The sequence below is a fragment of the Sceloporus undulatus genome, chromosome 4 (assembly GCF_019175285.1).
Source record: "Sceloporus undulatus isolate JIND9_A2432 ecotype Alabama chromosome 4, SceUnd_v1.1, whole genome shotgun sequence".
NCBI classification, from domain to species: Eukaryota; Metazoa; Chordata; class Lepidosauria; order Squamata; family Phrynosomatidae; genus Sceloporus; species Sceloporus undulatus.
This window is the reverse complement of record NC_056525.1, coordinates 100,638,106-100,664,134: the sequence shown is the minus strand read 5'-3', so window position 1 is coordinate 100,664,134 and position 26,029 is coordinate 100,638,106. Positions and strand designations below refer to the sequence as shown.

The 26,029-nt window shown below is 39.6% G+C and overlaps 1 protein-coding gene across 8 annotated transcripts in view; it reads left to right on the top strand.

The window, feature by feature from the left end:
* Positions 1–25,512, top strand: part of TTLL7 (tubulin tyrosine ligase like 7) — a 104,891-nt gene extending 79,379 nt beyond the window's left edge. For 7 of the 8 annotated variants that reach the window (XM_042463366.1, XM_042463364.1, XM_042463365.1 and 4 more), the window contains 5 exons: positions 4,264–4,392; positions 6,275–6,355; positions 15,903–16,063; positions 19,338–19,511; positions 25,205–25,512. In XM_042463366.1, coding sequence (XP_042319300.1) covers positions 4,264–4,392; positions 6,275–6,355; positions 15,903–16,063; positions 19,338–19,511; positions 25,205–25,319 — 660 coding nt within the window. In that variant the 3' untranslated portion in view covers positions 25,320–25,512. The remainder of the gene's footprint in view (positions 1–4,263; positions 4,393–6,274; positions 6,356–15,902; positions 16,064–19,337; positions 19,512–25,204) is intronic. The other variant, XM_042463369.1, reaches the window with a different exon arrangement.
* Positions 25,513–26,029: the final 517 nt, after the last annotated feature.

Here is a 26,029-nt window from a genome sequence, read left to right as displayed (position 1 = left end):
ATGCGGAAAAAAGAATTATTTGGAAAACATAAAGTGTGGTCCTCTCCAGATGGGCCCTTTGCTGCGTGTCCACAACGTGCTAGGGTTGCCTCGGGGCAGCGCATGCACATGCCCCGCAACCCTAGCATGTCATGCACACGCCGCTATTACACAGCGCCTTACACATCATGCATGTAACTGTTGCAGCTGCGCAGCTATGCACTGTCTTTGGCGGTTTGCGGCGCAGCAAAAAGGAGCTGCTTTTTTGAGCTCCTTTTCTGCTGCGCAGCTGTGCCGTGCAATTTGTATGCTGTGGCGTAGCTGCGCAGCAGAGAGAGGCGCCAAGGAGGCAACTCTTCTGGGCAGTTTGTACCCCGCCTGTGTATACTTGAATGCGACTCAGGTATAATAGATTTAGATTTGTTATTCAGTTCTACAAATTATTCAGCAGATACTCTGGTGATAAGGCTTAGCACTGAAAACATACACACATGTAAGCAGAAAGTAGACAAGCTCCATATGCTACTAGATGGTCAACTATTTATTTGCTTAGAAATGTATTTCAGTCTATACACAGTTGGCCCTCTGTATCTACAAATTCAACCATCCACAACTTGAAAATATTAAAAAAATAAAATTCAAAAGCTAAAACTTGATTTTAACATTTTGTACAAGGAACATCATCATACCATGCCGGTGCATGTAACGTGACTTAATCATCCATGGATTTTGGTATCCATTGAGGGGTGGGGTCCTGGAACTAAACCACAGCAAATTACTAAGACTTCACTGTAGAAGAAGGCTTTCTTCAGGGTTTAAAAGCAGAACACAAATATAAATCTATTATAAATATTTAAAAAGATAGGATAACATGAAATAAATAATCTTCTATAGAAACATATAAACTTATAAAATTGCATTATTTTCCATATAAAAAACAAAAATACATGTACCATTCAACAAAAATATTGTCAACAACACTCTCCAAAGGGTTGGACCATAAGACATTAGCAAGACACAGAGTCTACTGGTGTTTTGCAAAGCAGCTGGCAAATCCCACTTGGAGCTATTAGAAAAACAACTGAGATCCCAAACTAATTGCCTTCACTGTTCTCTATCATTCAGCTATATTACTAAAGATATACAGACATTTATAAATAGACACAATGGTATATAATATAGAATATTCCAGGCTTCCAGGAAACACTATTATTTCACACAAAAGAACAAGAAATATGAAGGATATAGTAATGCATTTGATCTCAAAGTTTTGAAACAAATAATAGGCAATGCATCTGAGGAAATAGACCAAGCCTACAAAAGCTATGCTACAACTTCTTTTACACAGTTTTGCTCAGTTAAATCTGATCCCTTTGCATACTGACATTCCAGACTAATACGGCTATGTCTCTGAATACTGTAATGTGTGTCAAAAAACCAACATGACCACATCCTTGTGGACATTGTTTATATTGCATTTATACACCTAAGATGACATGATTTGTAAACTGTATTGACCAACAATGATATAAACTAATCCACTTTATTACATAGCTAAGTGATTTTTGATGTTGAATGTGTATGTAAGAAACTTTATGTGGGAAGTTCATCATCAAGAACTGTAAAACAAAGGATAAGGGAACATCTTTCCAGTTTGAAAAATAGAAGGGTGGGACTCCTTTAGTTTCTCATTTTATTGAAATGCAGCATTCTGTATCAGATTTTCATTTCTGTGTATTATTATTATTATTATTATTATTATTATTAACCTTTATTTATATAGCACTGTCAATTTACACAGCGCTGTACATACAATCTTTTTTTTAAAAAAAATGGTCTGAAGAAAAAAATAGGTGGAATGCATTCTAAAACTGAAATCTCTGGTATGAATGAGGATCTGGATTTACAGTTCCTAATATAAAAACATTATAGAATAATTATAACGTAATATCATAACTTGCTGAATTATGATAGTTTGCATCAGATGTCCTTTGTGAGTGATTTTAGCACATTTAATTGGTTCTGACTGTAATGATTATCTGGAATATGTATAAATAACAAAACACAAGTAGACTGTCTTACTAATGTTTAATAGTCCAGCCCTTTGGACAGTGTTGTTGACAACTCTTAATGATTTTTGTTGGATGATAGGTATGTTTTGGATATAGAAAATAATGTAGTTTTATATGTTTGTATAGAGTATGATTTATTTAGTGTTGTCCTACCTTTTTAATAGTTATAATAGATTTATATTTATACTTTGTTTTTAACCTCTGAAGAATGCCTGCTTCCATATTGGCTGAAACTTGTAGGGCTTTTGAAAATAATAAACAGTTGACTATCTAATAGCATGTGGAGCTTGCCTCCCTTCTAGTTTCTGCTGTTAATGCTAAACACATCTACTTGAAAATAAGTTTCAGTGAAATGTGTTGACTTATTTCCAAGGAAGAAAGGTTAGAACAATTATATAAATGCAAATAACCTAATCAAAATTCCAGAGATATTCCTGAAAACCTACAGGGATATCTGAATACTTATGAAACAGATGGTATTGTTAAAGTAATAATGCAAATCTTCACTTATTTCATTCCTGCACATGAGAATGAAATTTTTCAAAAGTTTTCTCACCATTAGGCAAGATTATGAAAATTTCACTTTTTTTGCATTTTGGAACTTTTTTGTGAAAAATTTCCTTGTACAGATTTTTTTTTTTGCACAAATACAGTGTAATGGTTTAGAGTAAGAGCATTATATTTTGCACAAAATGCAATGCTCCCTCCACCCCCCCCATAACATTTTAATAAAAAATCTTAAAATGTGAAAATTCTAAAAAACGTGCCAGGTCTTTCATAACATCTGAGGATATCTGCTCTCTTTGAAGACACAAAGTTCTGAAAATATTATTTATATGTTAATGTCAAACCAAAACAGTACTACAGTGCGCCTGTGTCATATGCGGGCATGCCTTACGTGGCTTCCAGCATATGCTGGAAGCCGCACCGGAAGAGGCAATGGTGCACATGCCCATGGTGAGTGTGCCATGGAGCCCCATTATCCTGAATGGGGCTCACGTGGAATTTCTCTTATGCGGGCTCTGTGTGTGTGTCCGGAATAGATCCCCTGCGTAAGGGAAAGGACTACTGTACTATACACTGTCACAATCTATGTTATTAAAGTACAGTGGAACCTCACCTTACGCGGGGGACCCATTCCGCCCCCCCATGTAAGGTGAATTCCACCTATGCTCGAGCCCCATTATAGTGAATGGGGCTTGTGCATGCAGCAGCTACGCGCACCATTCAAAGTATTACAGCGTGGCCTCCGCGTAAACAGGAAGCCACGTATGGCGCCCCCGTGTAAGGAGCAGGCACGCTGTAATCTGTAATTACGTATTGATTATGTATTGCATACTCTCTCTTGTCATGCTGATTTAGGCTACAGCCTTGTACCTACTTACCTAGGGGTGATCCCCATAGAACTCAGTGGGAGTCTTTTACTCTGAGTAGAGGGATAAAATATTGGACTGCTAATGTGCTGAAAGTTTCTTTTAAGGTCTATATTTATAAGCATATAGATGTCTGCTCACTTTGCTAATTGTGTATTACTCATACAGAGCAAAGTACTGATCAGTTCATTTGTCTAAAGCTTCTTTGTTTATTTTGTAAAACGTGTGTGTTCATTTATTCTCCATAAGGATGTATATAACTTTTTCCTTGGCCCAAGTTGCCCATATGGGACTCCTCCATTGGATGACAGAGAGGCATTGTAATTTTAGATCCAACCAATTCAGTTAAATTGGATGGATTATGGTTATTTAACCATTAAAGTTAAATAAATGGTGATACATGTATTTATTGCATTTATACCCCTCCTATTTTCTATATAACCAAGTCTGATTAAAACATTAAAAGTTTAAAAACATTTTAAAATATTAATCATAAAAAGAAAAAAAACCATGATTCAATTGGACAAAGCTTTCCTCCTAGCAACAACCCAGTTTAAATTGCAGAGATTTACCAGAATAAATAGTAGGTTGCCTGCAGATTAAAAAAAACAGTAGATTAGGGGCAGGCAACATAATTTGACTTAACAGCGGATTCCAAAACCTGGGAGCAGCTACCAAGAAGACCTTCTGAGTCTATTGACTGGTTATCCTCCTCCCACTCCCCTCGTTTATTTTTTTAAAAGTAAAAAATTAGCACAGAAAACTTTCATCAACTCTGCATGACATTTCAGTAGTCTCTTTCAGTTAGATAACAAACATAATTTGTTCTGTTTTGACAGGCTGATATACACCAGAGAACAAAAAAACAAGAAGAATCACTAACGAGGGAGACTCTGTTAGTTTTCAATGATATGAAGATCCGATTCCCAGGGAAAACAAACGAAGAAGCAGAATTAATAATTGAAGATGTAAGTATTGGAGAAGGGAAATTCACAAGCATTGGAGCATTGAGTTGGTAGTGTAAACATGGAGTACATACCTGGCAGTAGGTTGCTGGCTCCAGAAAAAATCCAGTTTGAAAATCCCACAATAAAGAAGGATATCCCAAATCTGGGGTAGGTAGGGCCATGTGTCGTGTAGTTTTATTGCCCCAAATTCGGGGGGGGGGGGAGGGGAGGTTTTTAAAGCATTTTAAAGCAGTGTAGACACCTATGCGGAGTCTTGCATTAACATTGCACTGGTGTGGGGGGCTTGTGGCCCTCCAAATGCTGGATTTTCACCTACCCATGTCAGCCCTAGCCAGAATAGTGGTGAGGATGACAGGAGTAGTGGTTCAACAGCATTTTGAGGGCTTCAGGTTGCCCATTCCTACTGTATAACAGATGCATCAGGCTGTACATTCCATAATCGCAGCTGCTCAAACCTCCTTTTTCCTAGCGGACATTTTTCTTAGAATTTCCTTGAGGCAATCACTGTGACTTTCTCCATACACACCCTATTGTTTATGAGCAGTTCTCTTAAGACTGCCGATGGATGCATGAAAAAGAAGGGACTGTAGCAACTCACATTTTGGAGCAGCAACAGTGTGGGTTCATGTGATGATTCTGAGTTTCTTTTCAGATATTTTGAATGTGCTTCATAAACATTTCAGGCTGCTGTGGGCCTTTGGCAGGTCAGGTCCAGTTATAGAACCAAAGAGCAGGAAGAGACCACATGGACTATCCAGTCCAACCAAGTTTTGGGTCTGAGACCAACTCAAAACTGGGTTGGATTGGATCACCCTTGAGGTCCCTTCCAGTTCCATGACTCTGTGACATTTGTATCCTGCCTTTCCTCCAAGTAGTTCAAGGGGGCATTTAAGTCCTCTTACTCATTTTATCTTCCCAAGAACCATGGGAGATAGGTTAGGGTAAGTATTGGTTACTGGCTCAGGGTTACCAAAGAGCTTCAGGGCTGCATGGAGCTAGGAAACTGGCCGTTTCCAGCCCTAGTAGAACACCCTAACTATTACACCATACTACACCTCCATGGATACAAATGGCAATTTGACATGGAAAAACACTGGCAACCTTGGGAAAGATTTGATTCTAACCAAAGCTTATTGTTGTAGGCTGCTTAGGGTCCTGTGCCAGGAGAATAAATAAAATGCATTTTAAAAGTTGCCAGACTAGTCTCATCTGGTGGCTTCATTGTTATTTAGGGGCAGAAAAAGCATTGAAGCATTGATCCTGGAACAATTGTGTTTGTTTACTGATTCCTAATCAGCTATATTAATTTGAATCAGCTCTCATCAGGTACTATTAGTAAATCAGCAATCTGAGCACCATTTGAGTTATTTGACAGCCTCTGGGGCTTGGGAAGCAAATAATATTAAATGGCAATTACTTTTACCTCTAACCTGGGGCACTTTAAACAATCAGTCTCCTTCTGTCACCTCCACAGCTCATCTTTAAATCATGTTTCATGCTCATGTATGTTCTTTTTCTGGGCATATTTGCGCCATCTGGTGGCAGAGCTCAAAATAATATTCAGCTGAACTGCAGATTCTTAACAACTTTCCATACTGTGATTCCCCCCGTACTTAAAAAAGGAAGAAGCTTGCATCCACAGATTTGTAATAGAACAGACTTTAAAGTGGAAATCATTAAGACGTATGCATTAGGAATTACACCACTGTAGGCACTATAACTTCATTGGTTATTTTGAGACCTTCCCCCCAACCCCTTATGGTGGCTGGCATTCAGTCCCACTGGAGCAGATTCCCCTAACCCCCCTGGATAGTACATAAGGGGGTGGTATAATTTCTTTGGCAATGACTACTGACCAATCCTTTTTGATATTTTGATACAGATTATGGATAATTGGAAATATCATAAGTCAAAAGTGGCTTCATATTGGTTAATAAAACTAGACTCTGCAAAACAGCGAAAGGTAAGTGATACAATTTCCCTCACTGTGTGGTAGCCATTACAGGCTGTTTAGCCAATTGCCTATCTATGTTCTTATTTAAGCTGAACCTTTTTTTGAGGCTATACAACCATAGAATCATAGACTTGGAAGGGGCCTCATAGGCTATCAAGTGTCTCTCCTGCTCAGTTCAAGGACTCCAGCTAGACTGAGCATCCCCATCAGGAAGCTGTCCAGCCTCTTTTTGAAGATATCCAGAGAAAGAGACCCCTACTACTTCTCTTTGTAATTGATTCCATTGCCAAACTGCTCTTAATTTCAAGAAGTTCCTTTTCATGTTCACTCAAAACCCAGCCTCCTGTAACTTGAAAACATTAGACCTGATCCTATCAAATTTGCCCCCTCCTCTCTGTGAAGCCTTTTAGATGTGTAAAGGATGTAATCTTTGCTCCTATCAGTTCAGTGTTAATGGATACTTTTCAACTTGTGCAGCCTGATGATGTGGATAGGATCCTTGGAGAAGTAAAAGCCAACACATGTATCTTGGACCCTTGTCCTTCTTGGCTTGTTAAACAGGCCAGAAGAGGACTGGCTGAATGGGTAAAGGAGGTAATCAATGCCTCCTTACAACAAGGCAGAATTCCATCCTGCCTAAAGGAGGCTGTTGTGAGGCCTCTGTTAAAAAAGTCATCCTTGGATCCCACAATAATGAAAAACTATTGGCCAGTATCTAACCTACCATTTCTGGGCAAGGTTTTGGAACGTGTGATGGCTTCCCAACTCCAGGGATTTCTGAATGAAACAGATTATCTAGATCCATTTCAATCTGGTTTCAGACCTGGCTATGGAACAGAGACAGCCTTGATTGCCTTGGTGGATGACCTATGCAGGGAACTGGACAGGTGGAGTGTGTCCCTGTTGGTTCTCCTGGACCATCTCAGCGGCTTTTGATACCATTGATCATGGTATCCTTCTAGACCGTCTCTCTGTGATGGGGCTTACAGTGGCTCCGTTCCTTCCTGGACGGGTGAACTCAGAAGGTGGTACTGGGAGACTTCTGTTCGACCCCCTGGCCATTGACCTGTGGGGTCCTTCAAGGTTCTGTGTTATCCCCTATACTGTTTAACATATACATGAAACTGCTGGGAGAGGTTGTCTGGAGTTTTGGGGTGCGGTGTCATCAATATGCAGATGACACTCAACTCTACTACTCCTTCCCACCTCAGTCCAAGGAGGCTGTCCTGGTCCTAAGCCAGTGCCTGTCTTCAGTAATGGACTGGATGAGGGCAAACAAGTTGAAACTTAATCCAGACAAGACAGAGGTGCTCCTGGTCAGTCGGAAGGCAGATCGGGGAATAGGGATCCAGCCTGTGTTACATGGGGGTCACACTCCCCCTGAAGACACAGGTTTGCAGTTTGGGGGTACTCTTGGACTCAGCTTTGAACCTGGAGGCCCAGGTCTCTGCTGTGACCAGGAGTGCTTTCGCACATTTAAAACTTGTACGCCAGCTGCGCCCGTTCCTTGAGAATCCAGATTTGGCCACAGTAGTACATGCCTTGGTTACATCCTGTTTGAACTACTGTAATGGGCTCTACATGGGGCTGCCTTTGAAAAATGTTCGGAAAATTCAGCTGGTTCAAAGAGCTGCTGCCAGGCTATTAACAGGGGCAGATTACAGAAACTATACAATGCCCCTGTTGAAACAGCTTCATTGGCTGCCAGTTTGTTTCTGGGCACAATTCAAGGTCCTGGTTATTACCTACAAAGCCCTACATGGCTCAGGTCCACACTATTTGGCATGAACCGGCCCAGACTCTAAGATCCTCTGGGGAAACCCTTCTTTCTGTCCCAACGTCATCACAAACATGGTTGGTGGGGACACGAGAGAGGGCCTTCTCAGTGGCTGCCCCTAGACTCTGGAACTCCTTGCCCAGGGAGATCAGAATGGCTCCCTCCTTGATGGCGTTCCGCCGGCAGGTGAAGACCTACCTGTTCACACAGGCATTTAGGGAATTACTGTAAGGACAGGCTGGGATGTTCGATGTTGGACCAGTTTAAACATTCTTTTCAATGTACTTTTCATTTTATTGTGCTATTTTTTTAAAATACTGTGAAGCTGCTCTGAGTCCCAGTCCTGGGAAAAGAACGGGATACAAACACACAAATAATTAAATAAATAAATAGTAGAGTAATGTCACCCTTCAGCCTTTACCAAGATGAACATGCCCAACTCCCTCAACCATGTTGACTGGCCATGTTGATTGTGGGATTCTGAGATTTGTAGTTCAGAAGTAACATTTCCTAAGCTTTTCAGGATTTCATATTCATGCTGGTCAAAAGCAATAATCAGCATAGGTTTTCTGGGACTCAGGTTTGGCATTAAATGAAGTGTATTCCAGTAAGCATTTTATTGCCTTTAGGATGGGAAGCAGATGAGCCCAAAGTTTACCTTTCATCTTGGAAATGCCAGTTTTCATGTCTAACACAAAGAGATCGTTTTTAAGCCCAGTCCTCATTGTTCTGTAAATCAGTTGAAAAAACATGGGATAATTGTATTTTTAAATGCTTGGACAGATATTAAGTCTCACATCTTTTTTGTTTTGAAGCCAATTTCAACATTTTTAATCAGAACAAGCATACATATATTTTTGTTTAAAGTCATTCCAGAAAATAACATTTGCAATTCATGACTATTTGAAAGAGTTAGCCAGAGAAAAGATGTATGTGAGTCAGGTGTAGGCAATATGTGGGCCTCCAGATGTTGCTGGACTCAAACTCTTACCATGCTGCCTGAAGCAGATAAGGATTCCAGTCCAAAAGTAGCTCTGTTCAGACATTACGCACCACACCTGCTTCAACATGGGAATGCCTAGTTCCCCCCACCCCCACCCTTGCTTTTCTCACATGAAAGGTGACATAGATGAAGAGGAGAATTTTTGTTTGCATAGGGGCTTTCCATGTGATCAATATCCTTAATTTGTCAATGTTTCATTTGGCATGGAGGACAGCCATGCAAATAGGTTGTTCTTGAGATAAGAGGAAAATTGATATTGGAGAGGACAAGGGAAAGTGCTCCCCTGCTGAATATTATGAGTAATGCCTGAAAGGGTTAACATTTAGAAAACCACACACTCCACACCTCTGGTGTAAAAGAAACAAAATTTTGCAAAATTAATCTCCATTGTATTATACACCTTTTTCTAGGCTGGCCTTCCTAAATAAACTGCTCTGGCTTTGTATAAGGAAAGTAAGAGGTGATTTCGAAACCACTTTCCTTTGTGTTACAATACCATACATATATTTAGCCACAATGCATCCTTGCATAGTTGTTTTTTTCAAATCAGTATATTAAGTCAGTAAATGACCACAGGAGAGATGTTCCAGTGACATATCCCCATTGCACCACTGGTGCATATGAAGCTTTATGCAGTAGTGTAAGCAAAAGGTATATTCCTGCTCCATGGAATTGTTCATTGATGTTGTGTGCCTTTAAGTCATCCTCTGAGAGCGAGAGTGTGCCTTGCCCAAGGTTACCAGTGGGTTTGTTTATGAATTGTAGTCCAACCATAACACTAGCATGTTGACTCACCATCTCCAAAGTTATGGTGTTGAGCAGTTAGAAATATTCTACTTTGGTGCAGACTCCCTCTTTCCTTCATATTTATGCTTCAGACATCCCATTTACTCCTGTGCATGGCTGTTTTTAAAAATCATCCCCACCTATCCTTTCCTTATATGCAATTTTTTTTAAAAAAACACAACACCACTCAATTTCTGCTGCCTGTCTACATTTTTCCATTGACAAATATAAGTGGTACTCTGGGCACATGGTCTGGGCTGAGATGATATACTAGGTCATTATGAAGAAAAACGGCACTTCTGCACAGGCGGATGTCTTTGTTCAGCTTGTAAAGACTTGCCTGATGACTCAGGGGGCTGATATTACCTGAAGCGTTGGTGAGCTCTCAACTTCTTTTGGCAGCAGCAACTTGCTGTAGGCTTCTCCGTATGTTTAATCCTAACCTCTGTGAACAATCAGAGTCTTTTTTAAGGGCAAATGGCTTAACTATTGACATTGATGTTGTAGCTTAAGAATTTCCAAATGTGACACGTGTGTGCAAAGCTCGGCTTGATCTGAAATCGAGTGGTCTAGATGGTAGCAGGAACAAACTATTTAGGGGAAAAGGGGGAAAAAGAGCAGATGCAAATCACAAACATATCTAAAGCAATTTGTCAAAGGAATGTAGTTAATGAGTGTGCCCAGCAATTGCATAAAATCTCATGTAGATACGTTTTGGCCCCATTACTTGCTGGTGTATATAAATAATAAATATTAAAAAAAATAATTTGAATAAAAGGAGTGTATGATGCCACACTTACAATTATTAGAAAGCATTAAAATGTTTGGATAAATGGTGGTGGTTTTGGATGTTATGTGTAGGCAAGCAGCAATGCAAGGGTTACATTGTAAAGTTGAATAAACAAGAAGAAGGTTTTTGCTGCCTCCCCCCCAAAGGGTCAATATATGCAAGACCTGTGGGAGCAAATCCCAGGATTTATGCACTCCCTTCCACACTGAAGTGCTGAGCCAGTGTGGTATGGATGCAAAAATGTTTGACTAAAACTGTAAAGATTCAGTTTCAAATCCCTATTCAGGCACAGATAATATAATAATAATATTTATTTATACCCCGCTCTTCAGCCAAAAGGCTATCAGAGCAACTTACAAATTGTTAATTAGACATTTTTCTGCCCTCAGGCTTACATCACTGGAGGGCCTTGAACCAGCCCATATCTCTCAACCTAACTCATTTGACATGGTTGTTGTTAAAGGTTTTTATCCTGCTTATTGTTGTTGTGTGCCTTCAAGTGATTTCCAACCTGTGGTGACTCTAACATGAACTTATCACAGGGTTTTCTTGGTAAGATTTATTCAGAAGGAGTTTGTCAATACCTTCCTCTGAGGCTGAGAGATTGTGACTTGCCCAAGGTCACCCAGTGTGTTTCTGTGGCTGAGGTGGGATTTGAACCCTGGTCTTCAGAGTCCTAGTGCAACACTCAAACCACTATATAACACTAATACCTTATGGGAGGAAAAATGAAGAGGAGGACTGTGAAGAGCTGGATATAAATACAATAAACAAATAAATACCTTGTTGAGCTCCTTTGGTGGGAGGTGGAATATGAATATAATAAGATAAAAAGACTTAATGTGAATCCTGTATGAGCAGACCCAGCCCTGGGTCAATGGATCTCTTTCACAAGTAATGACATGGAAATGACAAGAGACATGGCTCTTTCAAAGATAGATCATGTAAGCAAGGTTTTCTTATGGACACACATGTTATGTGTTTGTGGGTAGTTTGCATTGTAATGTTCTAAAAGGTTGTTTGCAAACTTCCCATTCAGTTTTATGTTATGCTGTCTTTTATTACATTACATTTTATGTTATATTATCTTTTATTTTAACATGTGTTTTAACTGCATTTTTCCCAAAATAATCATACTGTTGTTTATTTGTTTTAACTTTTGTAAAATAAAATAACGGAACCTTATTTTAATTTATTGTAAGTTGCGTTGGGTTCCATCCCAGGAGAAAGGTAGAATATCAATGAGAGAGAGAGAGAGAGAGAGAGAGAGAGATTTGGATAATATTTGTCTGGCAAAGTTACAAAGAAGGATTTTTTGGGGAGGAAATTAATAGCAAATTGGACTTATAAATCATGTATGTGTTCTTTTGTAATTGTTCTTCCATATTTGGGAACAAATTGTATTTCTCTTTAAAACTCTCTGAAAAAGAGGAGTTGGAGTGCAAATATAACTATAAAACATTGTGTAGTGGCTTTTGTCCTTGTAAATCTAAACTCATTGTGTATAATTCTTTCCATTATGTCTTAGCTTTTCTGCAGCATGATATCTGTCTGTCTGTCCATCCATTCTTTGGTCTGTACAAGAAGTTCAGAAGTATTCATTTATCATGCCTTTTTGCTGTATGACTTTTAGAAAATCAGTGCTTTAGGGCACTACTTCTTGAAATCAGCCGTTAGTTTAATTCATACGCAATTAGTCTTGTATTCAGAAAATGGACACTGTGAACTTTTTATGCTTACGGTTTCACATTTTGATTTGAGTGGAAGTTGATCGTCTAGCGTTTAGCCTATGAACCTCTAACCCTCATTTACTGAAGAATGGAATTGATACGTTAATGATAGCAAGAAGTGAGTCAGTAACTTCTAGTCAACACTGAAATGAACTCAAATAAAGTAGCTACTATCCCAAGGCAGATGGAATTGGTTTCATGTGAATAGTTTTAAATTCTCTTCCAAGATCTGTATATATCCCCAGGGTTGATTTCTACGTCTGAGTGGCCACATGGTCCTTTTAAAATGTCTGCTTCATGTCACTTAGTCATAGAAATCAGGCCTTCAGATATTACATTAACCAGGTTGTAAAATAACACAGTATGCACTAAGAAGGAAGAAATATTTTATGGGGTAGAATAGCTTTAGCTGGATCCAGATCAAGTTATGAATTTTCTTTTGAGTACAGAGAGAAGACAAATTAAAGTTCTTATAAGAGCAACTGCAGTTTTTTGTACTCTGCTTTCCCACTGCCTCTCACTTACCATCTCTCTTATTAGCCAAGCATAATTTTAAATAGAAGCTCAATACGGACATTTAAAAAAGGGAATGACGGTATTTCTGTCTCTTTCTCTCTCTCTCTCTCTCTCACACACACACACATAGAGAGGGTCTTTTCAATTCTGTCTTCCTTTAATGCCATAAATCAATGGCTTTCAGTAATAAACTAAAGAGGTCTTATCCAACTGTCCATCTGAAAGCCATATAGAAGTCAGTGGAGACTGTGGATATATATATAGTATGGCACTACTTCCTTGGATAGCATTATACATAGAAAAGCAGCATAGAAGCTTTGAAAATAAGAAAGTTGTTTATTGTTGTTATTGCATGCTTTCAAATTGTTTCTGAATTATGGAAGCCTTAAGGCAAAATCATGGAGTTCCATTTGCAAGATTTTTTCACAGGGGGTGTCCTATTCTTCTATGGAAGCTGACAGAGTATGACTTGCCCAAGGTCACCTAGTGAGTTTCCAAAGCCAAGCAAACATTCAAACCTGGGAGTTCTGGTGCAACTCTCAAACCACTACACCCTCCTGGCTCATTCTTAAAACTAGTCAATAAATGACAATTAAGGATACATATTCAAGCAACAGCAAACACACAATAGCTGCATACTTTTCTTCTGCCAGCTTTCATCCATGCCCCAATTTTATTTACCGTATATAAGTACTATAAGTCAAGAAATGTATGCCCCAAAATTGACCCTAAAATCCTGGGTTGACTTACATATGGGTTAATAACTGGTACTGGTTAGAAAGGTCCTAAAACAAGCAAGCTTGATGCCCCACTCTTGGTGTCCCGAGGCATGGTCCCCCCCCCCTCTGTGTGGATGTGTAAGAGGTTTCCAGTACGATTTGTAAGTCTTTTCTTCCCATGGAAGAAACTCCCCATTTAACACTACTTCCTTCCCTCCCCAGTCCGATTTACAAGCCTCTTCTTCCCATGGAAAAAACACTTCACTTAACAGCACTTGCTTCCCTCTCCAGTCTGATTTGCAAGCTGCCTCTTCCTATGGGGAAAAACACCTCATTTAATGCCGCTTGTTTCCCTTCTCAATCTAATGTTAAAACCTCTCCTCCAGCAACTGGGAATCATTGTTAGGTGGTCGGGAGACGTCTAGAGAAGGAGAAGGAGGGATGGAAGTGGCATTTCCCCCTTTCCATCCTTCCTTATAGCCTCCAAAGTTTTACCCTCAACTTATCCACGGGTCATATCAAAATCCATGATTTTGACCCTGAAACCTTCCCTCGACTTATACATGAGGTTAACTTGTACACAAATATATATGGTATTTATTCATCAATTCGGTTTATATCCTGCTTTTCCTCCATTGAGTTGCAGCATTCCCAGGCTCACACAGTATATATAGACCCACTTTTTCCAGGCAAGCATTCTCTGAAGATGCCAGCCACAGATGCTGGTGAAACATCAGGAAGAAAATCTTCTAGACCATGGCCACATAGCCCGAAAACCCCACAAAAAAAACATGGTATTCATTGCTTTTTCGCTCCCCACTTCCTCCTAACAATAATAACTTTAAGATAGTTAGGTTGACAGAGAATGTTTGGGGACACCCAGTTTCATATTGGGGGGGGGGGGGAGTGTGTGTGTCAAACCTGCTTTGCATCCACATGGGCAAGAATACTTGGGAGAGGCCTGGCTTAATGTGGCCCCCAAAGCTGTCCTGGGCATTCCAGAGTGATACCAGGTGGCTGTTGACATACACATCCTGCTGTCTTCTCCGCTATTGTGAATCACTCTCCCTGAGGCTGAAAACAAGGCACTCAGTGTCACTCTCATGGCTGGGTGCCTCTTTCTGACCTTAGAGAGAGCAACCTGTGGTGGCAGTGGTGGACGGCACAAAAGGAGGTGCATGTGAACAGTTGCCTGGACTCACGCCGGAGGGCTCTGGATTTTCTGGGAAGAGCTGGAGCAAAAGGTGAGTTTTTAAAATTCATTTTAAGGCTGGTATAACATGGGTTTGGTGCTGAATTGGCCTTATGTCATCACAATAGTTTACACCAGATTGGGACCTGTGTCATCTGTACTGATTGTCATGAGGATATGTGTGTGTGTGTGTGTGTGTGTGTGTGTGTTATTTTTCCCATGCACCAAGTTCCAGTGCACCACTATGGCACAGTGTTTCTGACAGATATGTTTGCTAATCTGTGTACTGACTATCTTGCCCCTTGTCTATTGTCAGTTAGGTTGTCCTTTCTATTTGTTTTTTTAAAGTACATGATGCAATTAAATTCAGATAAATGTTTGTTGCTTTCTCTTTTTTCAAAGGAAAACAATTTTTTCAAAACTTTTTTTTAAAAATAAGGAGGGGCATGCAGCCTGTAGCCTATTAGAGTGCTGCTTTTAGTTGGCTTATGTGAGAGATGCAAAACAGGTCTAGGGGCACCCTATCTAGAATGAGTGCTATTCAAAAAACTAGCTGTGGAGCACAGTTCAGAGAAACTAAAGTTCACTTGGTGTTTTGCTGAAATCTGTATATTTTGCTTATGAGTAGCCTTGTCTTCAAAAACCTATGCCTAAATCCCTTTGTTAATCCCAACTAGAGTGATGCTCTTGAACCAGCAGAAATTTGGCAAGTGCAGATTTACCACAGTCCTGCTTATACTCATCTGTTCTAGCTGGAACTAATCATTGGATATATGCCCTTTCTTGAAGGATTACATTTTTTTTAAAAAAAAATTCAGTTTTAAGTGAAATTTTGATCTGATCTCATTTGTTTTATAAAAGTTTTTTTAAAATTGCAGACCATTGTTGCAACATATAACAGAATCCCAACTTTAAAACTACTGTACTGCCATTTACATATATTCTCCCCTAGAAGTTTACTGACACATCATTAGTCAAGTTTTTTTTTTTACAAAGAAGTATTCATCACCTTTTTTCTTTTGTCTAATATAATCCTTTTTCAGGTTTTAGATATTGTAAAAGCAAGCATTCGTTCAGTTCTGCAGCGTGTCTGGAGAGTTTCAGATGTGGAATGTTTACATTTGTACCGACTTTTTAACCGTGTGTTTAATCGCCTGCTATGGAGCCATGGCCAAGGGCTGTGGAACTGTTTCTGCAATTCAGGGTAAGAGCTCTCTGTGTATACAGAAACCCACATGGTTTTCCTTGACTGAAACCACAAACCTTTCTTTTTATCACTGCTGTGGGTTGTTTTTCTCATAGTTTCTGGCAATACTGTTTACTAATCCCATGTTTCTCAGGCTACTTGTCTCCATAATCTCAATACTGACATGATAGTGGTTTAGTACTTTTTGTCAATAATGAATTTGCTTGAATTCATATCCCCCTTCTCTTTTATTGAATGTGCAGCATTGAGATCAAAAAGATTGGTAGGGTTTGTTTTTTTGTGTTGTTACTTTGCTATAGGCTTCTAAACTCGTTGTTCTTCACTTTTTGTGCCAAATATTTTGGTCTTCCACTCTCAGAGTTCCTTATTACTGGCCATGCTGGCTAGGGTATTTGAGAATGGATGTTCAAAACATCTGGGACAAAAAAGATTGAGAACACTCTTTTGATCACCAGCATCAAGAGATACTGGAAATCTGTTAACTCTGTTTCTGGCTGCATCCACATTGGGGAAATAACCTGGTTTGGTGCTGCTTTAACTCTTTCTGGCTTAAGGCTATGGAATTCTGGGAGCTGGAGTTTGTTGTGGGGCCCAGAGCGGCCAGGTTATTTCCCCAATGCGGATGCAGTTTCTAAAACACATTCCAACATGACATCTCATATATCATTGAACATAAGTAGCTGGGGTTTAAATCAGGAATAGGAAGCCACTGACCTGTGGGCCAACTGTGGATGGCAGGTAATGCTGTTTCCTGTGCATTAAATGTTTCCTATGCAAAACAGTCATGTGTGGATTTTGAGTAGACTGGGATGGTGTCTAAAGGCCAGGATAATCTGAGAGCAACCTGGAGTATTAGCCCTGGAGTTACCACAGCCTCCCCACTCTGTTATCTGGGGCCCACCACTGCAACACTGGGTGGCTGTTTGCACGTGTCCAGCTGTGCAGCCTGATATGACTGCCACCACAGTGAGTTGCTAACTCTGAGGATAGAATGATTTGCTCAGCTTCAATCACAAAGCTGGGATCCTCTGCAAACATCCAGAGCACATGGTGAATTATTTCAATCCATTATAAAAGGGATATATCCTGGCTTTGGTGCTGAACTGGCTTAACATGGTCCAGACTGTTCACACTAGAACTGGAGTTTGAGCCATGCACTTGTCTGGAGTCCCCACTGAGAGGATGGAGGTGGAAGAACTTTGTATTTGGCCCATGTAAACATGTCCCAGTTCCCAAATCTTGAAGATTCCTGTCAGTCCAGGATTCATCTTGCCAGGGCTAGCCATAGCTTCTTGACATTCAACCCCCCCTTTTTTTTAAAAAAAAAAAATTTGGTTTGAATATTTTAGAATATTTTTCTATTCTAGAATATTTTTCAGTGAGATAGCTGGATTTGAGAGACAGTGACTGGCTTGAGACCCCCATTAGATTTTTGTGCCTGTGAAGTGATCTTAACTTGGATCTCAGTCATCAACTGTAATTTGGAATCTAATAACATGAAATAGTAGGTGGAATGGTAGATTTTGACTGGGGAAGCTCATATTTAAATCCTTCCTCTGCAATGAAAATCACTGGATGGACATGGGTAGACCACTGCCTCTTTCTCTAATAAGTCTCACAGGGCTGTCATAAAGATAAATTGAGATTCCAGGCATGCATGCCTTCCTGAGCTCAAGGAGGCTGGCTGGGAAAAGAAAATGTAATGACTTCCTTAAAAAGTTTCTTTTCTTTCCCCAATTGACCTTCCATGTTAACTGAGTCTAATCTATACATTTCGAAGCTGCTAATTTTTCTTTTGTGGTTGGCACCCAAACTGCACTGGTGCCATGTAAACATTTCATATTGTTTGATCCACCCAAAAAAATCACATTGTCCTTCACATACCAGAATGGTACTGCACATATTTTCAGAGCCACTGTACAGGGAGAAAGCTTGCATGTATCTTACTTTATTACGCTGAGATACAATTGTCCGAACTGGGCTGAATTTAGGAAATGCTGCTTATCAGGATAGTTTTGAAACAGCCTCTTTCATAGTCTTATCACATTTTAATACTATTATAACTGCCATGGCTCCATTCCATGGCATCCTGAAATTTGTAGTTTCATGATTTATTTCAGATTCTGTGCCACAGAGCTCTAGTATCTGTTGTTATTGTTGAGTGCCTTCAAATCATTTCTGACTTATGCAACTATCACAGGGCTTTCTTGGCAAGATTTGTTCAAGGAAGATTTGCCATGGCCTTCCCCTGAGGCTGAGAGCATGTGACTTGTACAAGGTCACCCAGTGGGTTTCCATGGCTGAGTGGGGATTTGAACCTTGGTCTCCAGAGTCCTAGTCCCAACCTCTATACTATGCTGGCTCTACCAAACTACAACTCCCACAGGATAACATAGGATGCAGCAATGGTAGTTAAATTCAAGTGCTATGAGTGTATATTGTGAAAGACACACTAGAACACATTGCCGTTTGAGAGAGGCTGGTAGTGCATCCTAAGCATGTTTACTCAGAAGTAATTTTCCTTTAAGTTCAGTTGGACATACCACTAGTAAGTGTGTTTAGGAATGCAGCCAAAGGCAATAATGTGGGTTTCTAGACCAACAATTTGGAATCCCATTGGAATCTCAAGAGAATGCAAGCTTCAATTGAGGCTTCAAAACACTGCTTACCAGAAAAAAAATAACCACTATTGAGCAGCAGTCTACTCTTCTTGCTCTTTGCATGAGGCAATCCCTTGCATTACCTGAAACATTTCCTGTGAAACAAATATAAGACGTTAAGGTCAAGTTCAGGAAAAATGACCGTCTGCCGGACACTTCAGTCTGGGAGGCTCTTATATTCCAATGCAAGGTCTGTGTTTTGCCAATGAACATAATTCTGTATTCTAGTTTGTTTCTATTTTAGCAACTGGTTTGGAACTTTACATAGTTGGTTGAACCTCGATCCACGTCCTTGCATTATATTAAACATAATTTGAAAACATGTCAATAAGGCATTTTTGTATGGAACGCTAAAGGATTGTGGCACATGGCCCTCACTGAACAACCGGCTTGTATAGCTTTTTCAATCTCAAGGTTAACTTATTAATATGCATTTTATATTTCCCACCATCGCCTGGTGATATAGGGTGGGCTCTTTACTGTAAGTGGGCAAGGTCATGCATTATTTCTCTTCCTTCTCCATGGCGAAATCTCTCATGTAGAGCAGTAAAGCTTTTAGCTTGCCATTTGTGACAGAAAACATGAGGTCATGTCTGTTTCCATGCCAACAGGAGCTCCTGGGAGACGATATTCAGTAAAAGCACAGAAGTGGTGACTGCCGATCAGCTCCAGTGTTGCCAACGAATAGTCGAGCTTTGTAAACAGTGCCTGCTAGTGGTTTACAAATACTCGGCCGATTCTAGAGGGTCCCTCACTGGAATTAACCCTGAATGGGATAATACAAGGTATTGGTGCTACCCTGATATTGGCATGCTCTATCATCATCATCACCACCATCAACACCATCATCATTATTTACTTGTTTATTCTTACCAATCTCTCCCTATGGATCGAGGCGGGAACAAGAGCAGACCAACAAATGTGCATTGAGTTAAGAACACAACATCAGTGAAAAAACACATCAGTTTTAAAGAACAAAACAAGACACATTTAACCTCATTTAAAATTAAAACAATCTATGTTTAAAATGTGTCATTTAAAATTTACAATCTGAAAACATTCAGGAGACAAGCGCCCTTGTGCTTGGAGATTATCGTTTATTTCTTCCTCTTTTTTTTAGAAAAAGTCCAATGCTTTTCAGCCTATATGAGAAAAGGCCTTCTTAGGATCAAGAAACAAACACCAAGACAACTATATTATAGTCATTAAAAGCACGACTTACTGGAGTCCTTACTGTTTTAATGTGCTTTCACTACTCTCTTCACTAATGCTGTAATCTGAAACAGAGTGGGCACCTTGTGGCTGTCCACTTTGGTCCCATTAGCTGTAGGCAGCGCAGCTTTTGGTGAGGGATAATGGAACTACAGTCCAGCAACATCTGAAGGGCCATAATGCAGGATGGCAAGGATTTGATAGTCCCAGTGCAGCTTCAATATAGCAGGCATATAGCACTTGGAGTTGGGAAAGTGCAGGGCAGGGACTGTATGAGGCCCCAGGGCTGTTTTTGTAGCCCTTATATTTTTGTCTGCAAATGCTCCTGTGTGTGTTGGGAGTAATTTTGCCACTTTTTGTTCTACCTGGGCCTTTTTAGATCTAGGAGAAGCCTTTTTTTCAACAGGAAGTGACTCAGATGTCAAAGCTCCTGGGGTTCAGTGCGGCTCCATCAATCTTGAGGGTTGACTGTCCCCCATAGCCTACATTGCTGCTTCCACCTGTGTTTGCTTAGTTATGCCTGCTAACATGATTACACCCAGAGTTGTTATTCTGATATGAGAATTACCTCATTTTGATGTTTGTTTTTTCAAAAAAATGATTCACGGAGCACATGGCTAAGTTTATTTTTTATTTTTATTTTGAAACATACACACCTTCTTAGCAAGTATAAGGGCACTTTTCAGTTGGTTATAGCATTGAAAACCTACTCTCCCCTGCCTTGTAGGGTTTTGCTCTTATTATTATTATTATTATTATTATTTTTATTATTATTATTATTATTGAGTTTTCTGACTGGGCTTGTGGTTTTAGAAGCACCTTGTTCTATGTGGAAAGCATTGCAATCATTGGGTTAAACCTGTGAATGGCTGCCTATAGCTCAGGGTCAGTAAAGAGGGAGATTGCCAATATTTTGCTCTATGAAAAGTTAATATTTGGAGGAGGGCGGAAGAAGGATTGATCCTCAGTGATTTAAAACCTTGCAAAATGGAATATCACTGGACTTGACTAATTCTCTATAGAGCATCTCTGTTCCTTTAGGGCAAAGGTGATTTTTGTTCCCTTAAGTGATTCAACAGACAAAGAAAAGGGGGGTGGGGGAGTATTTCTTCACATAGTGGGAAACTAGCATACAGATTTTATTGCTTCACATTGTAGTGATAGATGTTGGCTTTAAAACCAGTGGTAGGGAACCTGTAGGATTCCAGATGATGTTAGTCTACAGATTCCATCATTCCTGACAGTTGGAGGCATGATGGCATGGGATAATGGAATTTGGAGTAATTTGGATAATTTGGAATAATACCTTGGAATTTGGAATAATATCTTGAGGGCCTCAGGATGAGTTTCCCAATCTTGATTTGAAATATCACTTAAATGGGGATTAAACAAAATCATAGAGGAAGTGAAACGTTACTTAAAAGGAACTCCCTCAATTCAGAGCCCATTTTCTCAAAATCATTGTATTGGCTACTGTTGGAAATTAATTCCACATCAGATGGCCTGGGTCAATACCATTGGACTAGTTCAACAGAGAGTACTTTTAAATCCTTTCAGAAAGAAGCACCATAAGGATTGGGGTGCTTTCCTTAGAATCTGTTATACTAGCATGCATTCTGGCCTAGACAACTACCACAAAAGCACTGCCATCCAAATGATGCACACTTTAAGAGACTCCCCCCTTCCCAGCTAAAATTCAGAAGGGTGCCACTTGCTCTGCTAGGAGGGATTTTTGTACCCCAAGTCCTCATCCTAGAGCATCTAGTTCTGGGTGTAGTACTTCTGCCAGTCTCCTGGCTCTACTCTTTGCTAAGTTGTGGAGTGCTTCCACCACAGGAGGGAGCAGTATGGTACAAAATTATTCCTATGTCTTCAAACACTTGCCTTGAGAACGTTTTATTTAGCAGATGCTTCACTTGTCTTTGGCAGCATGTGTGTGAAAGAGAGGCACTAAAACATATAAAAGGCAGCCGCATTATCAAAATGGTAAGTCTCTAAAACTAGTGCAAGGTGAAAAAGAATGATTACAGATTGGATGTCTGAATAGCCATGTGATAATTTTCATCATCTAAAATAAATCTACAAGCCAACAGAATCAGGTCCACCTGTAATTCACAGAAGCCTAACTTTAATATCTTTGGCTGCCTCAAGACCAGACAATGCAGCCTACCAGATGATTTCGGACTGAACCTCCTAGCAGCCCTAGCAGGGATAGCCAATGATGAGGGATGCTGGGAGTTGCAATTCAGTAACATCTGGAAGGCCACACTTCACCCTGTGCTGCTAAAAACAGATAACAATAATGAAGATTTGGGGTTGTTTATGAGGAGGAGAATAAGCCTCATTTTGTGGATAACTTGCCCTAAATCCACTTTTTAAATTTCCATTCTAAAAACCATTTTGGCCATGCTGGCTTTGGGATAGCCAAGCCCTCATAAAAGGAACTTTTTCTTGGACAGAAAGCAAGTTATTTTAAAACGAACAAACAAACATAAAAATCACTAAATTGAAGAGATATGCCTTGTGCTCTGCAATGTTTCTGTCCTGGTTGGGAGGATTCACTGCCGAAATTGCCTCTTTAATTCCTGTGGGTAACGATTATCTTTTGATTCCCACTGATTGCATCTACAGTATTTGCTAAATAGGATTACTAAATGCCAAGTACAAATTCAAACCTCTTCAAAGCTATACTGAGCTCTTTGAGATTGTTTGAGACAATAGATATTGGTATCCTTGGGAGCTGAAATGTGCTTGCAATTCTATCATGTAAATGTTGCCACCAGTCTCACATGAATTGATGTCAGCTGGGAAAAAAGAAGCATGTATTAGGGAAGAGATAACTCTGCCACGGGGAAACAAACTTGCTTGCTGAATACTTTATCACTAGTTGCGTAATAATCCTAGCTGATTGATCAGTGATGCCCAAAGACTTGTTTTTCTTTTCATAATTTATACAAGAGAGCATTATTATCATGGAACTTAGATGATCAGATCAAACCAATCTTATGCACTGCAGCTATTATGTATCTATTAGCAAATGGTTTAATGAAATACTGTGAAAAAGTCTATTTCATGTGTCAGGACAGCAACATTTCTTAATATCTCCCCCCCCCTCCATTTTTTTTTAAACAAAGAGTCCATTTTCTCCTTTTTAGCTCTTGGAACAACTCAGAGTTCCTTCTTAACCCATAATACGTTGAATTTAATGGGATCTCTCCATTGGCTGTGACGGTGTTTAATAGTATTTGAATGCAGCCCTAGGCACTAATGCTGCCATTTTACACACTTCATTGGATTCGGTCTGGCAGGAAGGAAACTTTAAATGTATACAACATCCCACTAGAACAGGGCTTTTGTTTGTATTAAAGTCACAAGAAGCTTTTGGTAGCAGTGGTCTGATTCCATCGTACGCTCTTGTGACATTGCTTCGTAACTTTGTAGGATTAATCAACATGATTGTTCCAGAATACTGAGCATTCATCCATCAATAGGGTTCTATACACTGATGTAATACTTTCTAAATAGTGCTTTATTATGTGCAGCAGTTGTAATCAATTCTAGCATAATGCATTCATCGTTACGCAGCTTCCACTTAGTGTATGTATTATTTTATGTACTTTTAGAGCATTTATCTAATAACTGCAAATAATTATAGTACATCCATAATGAGAAATAGATTAAATGGCAATTATTAGACAATTCATGATAAATTATTGTTTGTAAGATTTTACTCAAGTTCTGCTTCTGCTAATATAGTCTGCTTTTTTTAAAGCAAATAAATCAGAGAAAGTCATTGATGAATGGCAAATTAGCAGTTTGCTAAAAATCATGACAATGAGGTGCTGGCTATGTCACAGCTTCATTAAGTAACAGTCTAGTTTAGTCTGTTTTATCAGAATTTATTAACAGTGTTTTCAGGTTGGGGTTTGTGCAAACGATAACTCATTTTTGGAGTAATGGAAGAATTTTCACTGTTTGTGTTCTCCCAAACCCTGAGCAATTGCAATAAGTAGTAACAGTGACAAATATATGTAAGTTTGCTCACTGCCTTTTAAAAGACAAGAGTTTGAGAGGAAATAGAGGGAACAGGTTCATGAGATTTATTTTTAAAATTCTCCCTGCACACACCTTTTAAATGACTCATAAGATGGCAGCAATGTAGTTGTTGTCTAGCCTGTAAAAAGCAGCACAACAAGTGAGCAGATATGTGGTGGGAATGGAGGTGCGGTGTTTGTGTCTCTTGTCATAACTGATGTCAAAACACTATCCAGTAAATGTGTCTAAAAATGGCACTACTTCAAGACAGTAATGTTGGGGATAATAATGGTTTCCTATACCTTCTGTTTCCCTCAAAATTGTGTTTTCTAGGTGAAGGTGAATTCTAACTTAAAGATAGGTTACAAGGAAAGAATATATCTCTATATATCGGAAGGCCTTAGGATACTATCCTGATATGCATCCAATCTTCTGTGAATTAAATCTCAATGTGTAAAGTATTCACTTTTTAGGGCAAGTCAATAAAGGGACAGTGGGCTCTCCATAACCACTGATTCCAGGACCCCCCTGTGGATACCAAACTCCATGGATGCTTGTCCCATTATATACAATAGGGCAATAAAATCATGTCCCTTATATAGAATAAGAAAACAAATGCTTGCTTTTTGATATTGTGTGTGTGTGTGTGTGTGTGTGTGTGTGTGTGTGTATGATTATTTTTGAACGGTGGTTGGCTGAATCTGTGGATGCAGAATCTGTGGATATTGAAGACTGACTGTATTGTTATGTTACTGCTGGGAGTAGTGATGGTGGGCTGTTTTCTTATTGGAGACATGAGGGCAACTGCAGCTGGTCCAAGGGTCTATTTTCTGTCTGTGTTCTGTCCCTGGGATTCTTTGAGAGCAACATGACTACCAAAAATCCCAAAAATATAAAAGCAAAGAAATAGAAGTGGGCAGACATTTTCTTCTGGTTTTGGAAAACAGATATCTTTTTGATGTTCAGGGGTGCCTTACAACCTAGTTAAAAGGGGAATAGCAGAGGGTTCCAGGAGTGGCAACTTGCCTTATGGTGCAGGGGCTAGAAAAAGGGTGGTCTGGAGGGGTGAAAGTCCACAACAACACATCTGGAGGACCAACACGTCTGACAGTTTCCTTACCTGCACGAGTCCAGAGTTGTTGACTCAAAACATTTGGCTGAAATGAAGATACTTGTTGAATTCTTGTTTTCCCCCCCCTCGCTCATTCTTCTTCTTCTTCTTTATTTAAAGGTATTCACTGCCAGGACCTTTGCAGTTCATCATGAAACCTTCCACTGGTTTTGGGTGTAGCTCATCTGGAATGACTCGCTCTATCTTGTTTACACCTAGATATGACCATTCATGAAACAAAAGGGAATGTTATATATAATGTGCAATTGGTTTTATTTTTTTTCCTTCTAAATTTCAAATGTGCGATGGAACTGAACATAGACACTGTTATATATTTATTACAGTATGTAAAATGTAGCTCAAAAACCTGCTGTAAACAATTAACCTTTCTGGAAATATAATAAACCTTATTAAAATGTTTACAGAGATGTGTGGGTATCTAGATTTTGCTAGGTTTCAAAGCAACTTCTTCCAACTAAAAGTGCTGTTTTCATCATAGAGTTACTTGATGGGAAATGTGTGTGATAGTAATGGATTGCTTAGGCAGAGTAATCAAACTGGCAAAGCAGAAGCTGAACAATACTCAGTCCCGCACAGACCTATACGCACCCAGTGTCCAGCAGAAAGATAAGTAGTCTTCCTTGTAAAACATATAAGGTAGCTTTACTTATCAATTACTTGTTCATAATCAAACAGATGATATAATGAATAGTGAGGCAAGAAGAGAGAAAGTACCTGACCGTGAGAGTGATGCAGGAAGAGAGTGGGTGTGGTAAAGCAGACAACCAGGAATTAATCATAATGAAACCTACCAAGTAATATCTATAGAATGAAAAAGTTGTTAACTCTAACATTGGTGGGATACAGACCGCCCCTTTGGGGCGGCCTGCACCTGCCCCTTTCCCCGATGGATCAGGGCCTCAGCGGCCACAGCAGCAGCTCCAG